Below are 8859 nucleotides of genomic sequence, written 5' to 3' on the forward strand. Positions count from 1 at the left end.
TCGAAAAAAAGCAAGGATGAAATTGACAAAACAGGAACCGTGAAGTGTGTAGACGACAATGCAGTACACTGTAAACCACTTTGCACCCTTAAGGGGGTTTCAAGCAAGCAAAAAACCCTTTTGCCTAACCAAAACTTGCAAAAATTAGGGTGTATGGGTGCTTTCCTTCCCCAAAACAGCCTTTAGGGGGTAATGCTCTAACTAAACACCCTTTAGGAGTTAAGGGTGTTATGTGTTATCGAAACACCCATGGCCCATACCACAGCGTGCCAGATGATAACTGTGACTCGCTGATTAAAATGTCGTTGGATCTTAGGCGAGTTTAGATTAAAAGATATGTCTCTTTTAGGGCTATCTACAAGCGTACCATAAATTTACGCCAATTTTCTTATTGTTTAATGTTCATTTATACGGAACAGAAATATCTCCACCGGAACTGAACGGCGGCTTAAGATACTATGGCTATATATACCAGATGGTCAGTGTAAGGCTGTGTAGCCCGAACGCTCCGTCCATGTGGTATTTTACAATACGCTTTGTTGTGTGTGCGGTGTGGCGCGTGCGTACACCTTCTATGCTGATGTCATCTATAATTGCATGTTCCCTGACTGGTAGATTTTTTTTCACATTTCTCAGTGATAAGGGTGTTTAGGCCATTGGAAACACTCTGTGGTATGGGTGTTTTGATACGTGAAAATACCCTTTTCCTAGGGTGTAAGGGTGTTAGTTATAGACACAGCAAAACCCCCTTAAGGGTGCAAAGTGGTTTACTGTGTAAGAAACACAAAGTTGTGCGGATAAAAAGAAAACAGTTAGTCAGGCTGCAAAAACAGAATTCGTCACATGATTGTTACGAACACGTTAGATTACTATTGCGAAAAAGATGTTAATCAAAATCGGCATCATGGGACGGCGCGGATGGAGCCAGAAAGCCACATGGTCCCTTATATTTTGCCTAACTCGAATACACGAAAGCCATCTAGCCATCTTTTTCTTTCTTCTTAGGCATTTGCAGTGTTGTAGGCGTTACTGAAAAAAAGTAACTAAATACGTTACCCGTTACACTATAAAAAAAGGAACGCGTTACCGCCCTACGTTACCTACAAAAAAATGTAACGCGTTACCGTTACCGTTACCGAAAAAAAGTAACGGACGTTACCTCTGCCGTTACTCCGCAATCATAAATTTTAATCGATGTGTCTTTGCTGCACGAACCCACAATAGCAGTAATTTAAATCTGAAATTTGTTTCACATAAAACTTCTAACCCAAACAACGAATATACCCAAAATTCTGATCTAATGAGTATTACTTGCACAAATGTGCCGGACCTCAGCAATGGTATAGGGGCTTAAAGTTGCCTTTAGAGTTACGTGTGATGGCTTCTCACTCTGACACATGGTGAAGCCGTTTTTGTCAATGTGACATTATACAGAATATGAGAGTCAATCATCAACGCTATTCGCAAAGAAAGCATCAATGAAATCTCAAGAAATTTACAATAATTCTGATGGTGTGCTTCTGCTAGCAAAATAAATGCGCGAATTTTGTAGTAATAAAGAAATGCTTAAACGGGCTAGTTACGTAAATAAATATCTGTGCATAAACATTTTTTGTTGACTTTAACCTGTATATTTACCGCAAAAATTGCGAGCGTTTATGTGAGGGTGTTCAAGATCAGCCTCACTCGCTCAGGAGTTCAATAACCTGAAACTTCGCTGCAATTGCAGATAGAAAAAGCAAAATTTATTTTTTAAAACAAAGTTGATAGGCCTTATCAACTTTGTAGCTAGTATAAAACGTCGCATATTTAGACATTTTTCAAAAACAGTTTCCTTAGCTCTACAAGTTTCAAACAATGTTACTTTACTCTTTGTTGCGTATACATTTCATACACAAAATATCTTCTTTGTAACGATAATATTTCTGTTTACAACGTCGTGAACTTTCGAGAACGACAGGTAATGAAATTGGTCCCTCCGGATTGAATGTGTTTGATATTTTTCCCTCGTAAATTATGCAGTTAATAAGGAAATTAGGTTCCTTTTCGGGCTACTGGCATGGGACATGCATAAAATATAAAATACTCAATTAAACTTAAAATATTTGTTTTCGGATCCGTGTCGATCTCTCGTGGAATCACCCGTTTGCAATAACCACGATTAGTACACTAACTGCGGTAATGTCTGCCGTGTAGCTACCTGTAACCTTGGTTAGCCGTAACCGTAGTTAGCTTAACCGCGGTTAAGGCTGTTCGTGTGACAGCGGTATTAAGGTAGTGAGTAAAAAAAAAGATTTTTTTGCGTTACAAGAAAAAGTTCTACGTTTCGCGTCCCGCTCGCACTCTTTTTCAGGGTTTTCTTCCAGCCGGGGGTCACGCCAATTCTCCACAATAAGGCAGACTCTTGATCGGCAGCGCACCTGTAGACCGGTTGACGTTACCGGCTGTCACCTGGATCGGCCAGAATTCCACAGAAAGCCGCTTAAGTCGACGGACGTGGGAGTTGAATTCGATGCGGTGGTCGATTACCATGCTATGCTCAGCGAGTGTACTCCTTTGTCACGCGAACTTGCGGGCATCGTTTTTATGTTGTCGCAGCCTTTCGGGGGAGTTCTTTGTTTCCTCCACGTACAAAATTTCACGACCAGCACGTGGTATGGAGTAAACCTGCCCCTGCGCTTTCTCTTCGGCCGGCCTGTCATTTGGGCACGAAAAGGCGCAGGTGCCAGCAATCCACCTGCTACATCCACTTCCACGAGAAGCATGTCCGTACAGTTTCTCATGGCGAATTATGCGGCTTTCATCAAGCTTTGTGTGGCGATGGCCAAAACCTCCACACAAGGAGTCGGCGCGTCTTAAGAAATTGGTCCCAACAATTTCCACAAAAAAGAAAAGCGATTCCGCCCGCGCTTTCTTGGTCAATGCCTGGCAGGCCGACAGCAGTCCGACGCTGCGACAAAAGAATTTGTCGGGGCGAGCTCTGTGAAGACTGCACCCCCAGGATGAAAAAGTAACGAGTAACGTGACACCACACGTTACCGAAAAATGTTAACGTAAGTACGTTACCCGTTACAGTTTCTAAATTGTCGAGTACGTTACTAAGTTACCGAAAAAAGTAACGCGTTACCGGTAACGCCGTTACTTGTAACGCGTTACCGCCAACACTGGGTAATGTTGCCGCCCACATTTGTAATGACTCCACCTCATCCCCGAGACAACCCCCCTCCCCCGAAAGCTCTCTGCGCCCAACGTGGTCTTGCACTGCCTACGGGATCAACCCACCTTTGTCCAAGCCACGATGTCACGTACTATGCGACTTCATGACGACGCCACAAATTCTGGTGAGCAGTCATGACGTTAGAAATTGATTTTTTTTTTTTGCATCCTTCGGGTTGACACCGCCGACGGTTAATCTTCGCGTTTGAAGAGGCATCTAAGGATTGCGCCTTAAGAACACGAACAAGCGAAATCTGGCAGCCACTCAGCGTTCCTCGCGCTTCTATCCTTAAACGTTTCTGGCCCAACGTCACCTGAAAAAGTTTCTTCCAGGTGGCGTTTGGTGCGCCTTTTGCACAGCTCGCACTTCCTAGTGTTGTTACCCTAACCTTTAGGAGTAAATTCTGATTAAAATATACCCACTGCGCTTTTGGAATTGACCGCTCCAAGTATAAACCCTTCAGAATATAGGCTCCTTGCGGCACCATAAGAAAGTGGGTATTTAAAAAGCTGCTGGCGTTTCTCTTAGGGTGATCAAATGTGCTTAAAAACTAATCAGTAATACTAATTGACACAGAAAGAAACGTCGAAACCGAAACGCGCAGTTTCTTCGCGTAATGTCGACAATGACGCGACAATCTACCCCTCTGTAATCAAAACACGTGCTGCAAGCGCCAGAAAAAGTGAAATAAGTGGTGCTATTTCACGACACGGCGACCTGTATCAGTTCTGTTGGTCTCAGAGCGGTCATTTCAGCATTAAATGGACGTTGTGCTGGGCGAGGATGGCTCCAACCAACGCCGCACAGTAAATCGTCCCACATTCGACGGCATAACTGAAGAATGCGCGCAAAATATTTTTAACACGAAAGTGTTTTATGCCGGGGTCCTCCAAGACTTTCATGACGTATTTCCGACACGGAAACACGTCAGCAAAATGAACGCCATCAGATGGCAAAGAAAAAAAAAACATAAGAAAAAGTTCCGTTTACAGGAGTCGAACCCACGACCCTTAGGCCCGCGGTGATGGCTGGCGGGTGCTTAGCCCACCGAGCTACCGCCAAACACATAACAGGGCATACATGGACGCGCCTTTTATCTTTCACACTTTCCTGTCAGTGTGCTCTTGGAAGGATGGATGGATGCTATGAGCGTCCCCTTTATAACGGGGTGGTGACATGTGTGCCACCAGGCTCGAAAAAAAGAGAGAAAAACTTCGTTGCCTTCGCAATTAGCTCCAGCAACGCACCGTCGCTATAACCGTCCCATTCAGCGCGTTTCCAATAGGAGAAGTGTAATTTGTTCAACGCTTTAACACAAACGTCGCTCATAGCATCCATCCATATCTATCGCACTGCGTTCCCCGCTCGCCATGTGAGAATGAACGGCCGGGCTAGAGGGAAGACACGACGCTCGTTGCGTTTCTCTTCGCGTTTCACGACGCTTTGAAGGAGTGCATATCGAGTATCAGTGTTTACTACTTATATGTGCTTGCTGATGCCATATTTGCGCGGGATTCCCCATATGCGGTGTGCAGGTATATCTTGACAACTTCAGCTACCGCTAGGATTAACTCATGATCATGGGCGTTAGTCATCGGTACCAGGGACGTAGCCAGGGGGGGGGGGGCTTCAAATCCCCCCCGAAATTTTTCAGTTTTGCTTGCGTATATATTCACGCGCACATACAAACGCACGCACGAACATACATAAAGTATAGTTCAACCCCTCCCCCCCCCCCCCCCAAGAAAAAAATTTCTGGCTACGCCCCTGATCGGTACGGAGATGTGCCACTAGGCGTCAACGTGGGTGCGTCCACATCAAGCGGTGCTATATCTGCCAAACAACAATAGACACTGTACAAGCTCTCATATATGAATGGACTACAAACATTCAGCTACTTCTGTGACGACACGTTTCGCTTTCGCGTTATACCGATTCCTATGACGGAGGGATCAACCGTCTTTTTTTTTTTCATTTCCTACTCAGGAAAAAGTGAATGACTTGAAGTCGTATTTTCCGGTAAAGGTAATCACAGTAACACAGGAAATATATAGACTAAAATGTTCATCACCTGCACTGGGTCATCCGTTAGTGGTCATCTGTTCTACCTATCCTGTCGTGGTCATCCGTTCTACCTGACCACAGCCCTCCACCATCTTTGGTGGAGGGCTGTGTGGGAGTTGCAACGCATGGCGCTTCAGCCAGCATGGAAATGATGGGTAGTACATGGATTTACCTAAGTTTCGTTACGAGTACCAATCCGTAATTCATGACCCAGTTCTTCTTCACAAACAACAAACACGATGAGTAACGCTGCTAGCAAACATATGACGCAAAAAAAATATTATAAGAATCCAAACGCAAGCTTTTCGCTCGTACCAACAGTGGCAGTCAGTAGCGCCATAATTCGCATATCCGTGGTACACGATAGCATCAACCGAAGTGAACATTTAACATGCGTGACCCCCAAAAATGCACTGCCGAGGCTGTGACGTCAGCTTTTGTACTCCCGTGCAACAGCCCAGAAAGGAGGGGAGCCTATAGTGAGCGTTATCAAAAGTGAAGCGGCATCCTTGAAAGGTGTTTAAACGCCACCTCACAAGTTCTTCGCTGGCGACATGGGCGCACAGGCTTCGCGGGAGCGGTGTGAGACAACACAGCCTTCATGTTCTGAGCCATCTGGCAGCAGCGCGGTCGTCCCAGCTACCAGTGTCGCCGTCGATCGAGGCTTCGTGCATCACCCCAGACACGATCGCGATGTCGTCGTACGAGTTGCCCGCCAACGCCAGCGAGGACGTGCTCAGACGCAAGATAGCCGAAGTGCGAGGCAAACTGCATTCGCTGAACATATCAAACTGCATCGTAGCGGTACCGGCATTCCTGCTGTCGCTCGCGTCCGACCTCAGAAACCTGCAAACTCTGTCGTGCATCGCGTGCCCTCTGAAGGCGAGCCTTCTCCTGGACCGCCTGCTGACGTCGTTGCAAACCGTCACGCAGCTGGACTTCTCACTCGTCGACGCCATGGACGACGCCAAGGAAGAACTCGTCAAGATCCGGCACTTGGGTATCGTGCACGGAGGTAAGGAGACCAAGATTAGCAAAATGTACGTCGAGGTGGCGGACAAACACAACATGAAGGTACTGCTGCTGTTTCTGAATTACTGTCCGCTCCTGAGAGACTTGCATGTTCACTTCGTGCACGAACTCAGTTCTGACTTGTGCGCGGCGACGTGCTCGAGCATCGCCGACCACTTGTTCAATCTTGTAACGTTTACGGTCACCTGCGAGGCGCCGTCCACGGCGAAGTCGGACCCGAGGCAGCCGATCGACTTGCGTTACTGCATCGACCTTCACGGTAACGCGGTGTTCCGGAAGAGACCGCTGGCCTTCAACTGCGCCCAACTGCGAAACCTGGTCCTGTCACCAAAGCCGACGTTCCCGCTTGAACCAGTCGTCCTGGTGGCCGTCGACAGACCGGATCTCGGGTTCTTCGTTGGCGTCCTTCTGCACAACTGGAGCCAGTTACGGAGCCTATGCGTCCTGCTTTACGCCCGAAACCTCGACCAAGCCGTCTACCCGACCATCAGCACTTTGCACCGCGCGGCCCTGCGCAACTTCTTCGCCACGCTTCTCAACCTCGTCGAGCTGAACGTCAGCTCCTTCCACTTCGGCGACGGCGTCGACTTCACGGAGCTCCTGGCTGCGCCCGCTCTGCAGCGCCTCCGAGCGCTGTCCCTGCCACCCTGCGGCCTGCGTCCGGAAGGCGCCGTGCGCCGGCTGGCTCTCGGGCTCGGCGACGTGGAAGACCTGGACATCAGACTCAACTTAGATGGCCGCCACAAGAGTTGTCCTTCGTGCGCCAAGGAACTGACCATCGAACCTGCGGATGCGAGCGCGTTTTGCATCGGGTCCGGCCGTCTTACGCTGAGCAACGTGCCTAACCTGGTTTCTGTGAACTTTCTCCCGCATTTCAAGATGCCCCACCTGCGATTCATCGACGGCTCCGACGTGCCGCGTTTCGATTACAGGGCTCTCTCAAGGGCATTACGCTCCAGCAAAACCCTCCGCTCCCTCGTCATCAGGATGGCCCTCATCAACTTCAACGAGCTGTCATTCGTGGTAAGTACTTTCGAGTGCCATCCCTCTGTGAGCGGCGCTTTATTATTTAGAGGAAGACTAAAGAGCAAAAACATTTTTGCTCACATTACTAAGTTGCTCTTCGTTCACTATACCAAAAACACCACGCTCGCTGTGAGAATGACGCTTAATAACCGAGAAAATGCGTAAGAAGAAAATGCAGGTGGCGACGCATTCCCGCACCAGTCGCCGTGACGTGATAGATTTTGGCGGCTTCTACCACGGGCTTTAAGGAAACTTTGTTTACGGAAACGAAGTTTAAGGAAAGTTCGTTGAGCCAATGTGACCGAACTACAAAACACTTTGTAATCCGTGACGTCACCATCGGAGATGTCGGTGGGAATACTAGAAGTGAAACATTCGACGTTGATTTTATAATCTTTTTAACCCATGGTGTTGGCATTAACGGCGCTGGAGTACATTTGATATGATATGCATGAAGCTTGATGGCCGGCGATCGTGGCGACTTCGTGGGGAAGGCCCTTCGTCTTTTTGCTGCTCTGGGAAAAAAAGAAGCCGAAAATGTTTTAGTACGGGCACGTGGTCGATGCGGTGAGATATGTGAGCTGCGTGGATAACGTAAATAGGGCTATTAAGTGGTGAGCGGAAAAAAACTTGTGAAATAAATATTTTAGCCATCTCAGCTGTAGCAGTTCAAAAAGTTGGTCTCTTTTTTTTTTTTTTTCAGACCTTGCTACGCCCTGCGAGCGCTCTGGAACGCCTGTGCCTGCTCACCAAGACTAAGCTGCAGGCATCGAAAGCGGAGATGGTCGTGCAAGCCATGGCCCGCCAGCTGCCATCCATCTTCTACATACACATCCACTATGTGGATATTGAAACGGACTCAGAGACCACTGTGACCTGGATTCGCCGACCCGAAGGCGAAGCGGCGCGCCCATCGAGTCGACCAAGTGTGATGCCAGGGAAGCCTTGCATCATGTGCTCCACACAGACCTTCGTGGCCCTTGCAAAGCCGCTCTATCGTGAACTGCTGTAGACCTAGCAGCGGCTATGGCGCTTCTCAATCGGTCACTGCAGGATCGACACCTCGGTCTTGGATAGACACTTTCTTGCTCTTAGATTGACGTGCGTCGCGAAACCTCACGTGTCTCTTATTGAAAAGCGTCACCCTATATATAGATATTTCGTAGTAACACCTCTAACATGACACTCGCTTTTAATCGCCAACTAGCTATTTTTCAAACAGCTAAGGAATTTTATTGCTCCTCCTGACTGGTGAACTTGTTACTCATAGACACCCAATGTCACCCGCGTAACGTATATCGTCAACGGATCTAAACCTTCCGACAGTTTGACCCAAACGTGATAGGGATCTCGTCATCAGCGTGCATGGGTCAAACATTGTCCCAATATTTATATACGTTCATGACAATTGTGACTTCACTGTAGCAGTGCAATGTATACTTGATGTTTTAGAGCTGTTCTATAGACCAGAACACAGCGAATTCCACGCGGAGCGCCATATTTGCATCGCGTGTTGCGCC

General features: G+C 47.7%; 1 protein-coding gene across 1 annotated transcript; it reads left to right on the forward strand.

The window, feature by feature from the left end:
* Positions 1-5974: 5974 nt before the first annotated feature.
* LOC119393561 (uncharacterized) lies at positions 5975-8473 on the forward strand. Its single transcript, XM_037660659.2, has 2 exons — positions 5975-7336; positions 8043-8473. The coding sequence occupies exons 1-2, from the start codon at positions 5975-5977 to the stop codon at positions 8349-8351; spliced, it is 1671 nt and encodes a 556-aa protein (XP_037516587.1). The 3' UTR covers positions 8352-8473.
* Positions 8474-8859: the final 386 nt, after the last annotated feature.

Source organism: Rhipicephalus sanguineus, chromosome 1 (assembly GCF_013339695.2).
Source record: "Rhipicephalus sanguineus isolate Rsan-2018 chromosome 1, BIME_Rsan_1.4, whole genome shotgun sequence".
In the NCBI taxonomy this organism is placed as follows: Eukaryota; Metazoa; Arthropoda; class Arachnida; order Ixodida; family Ixodidae; genus Rhipicephalus; species Rhipicephalus sanguineus.

Bases quoted from the DNA above. Each gene is read 5' to 3' on its own strand.
- LOC119393561 (XM_037660659.2), top strand. From the start codon at position 5,975: ATGTCGTCGTACGAGTTGCCCGCCAACGCCAGCGAGGACGTGCTCAGA. The intron at 7,337-8,042 runs GTAAGTACTTTC...TTTTTTTTTCAG, and splicing joins TCAACGAGCTGTCATTCGTG to ACCTTGCTACGCCCTGCGAG.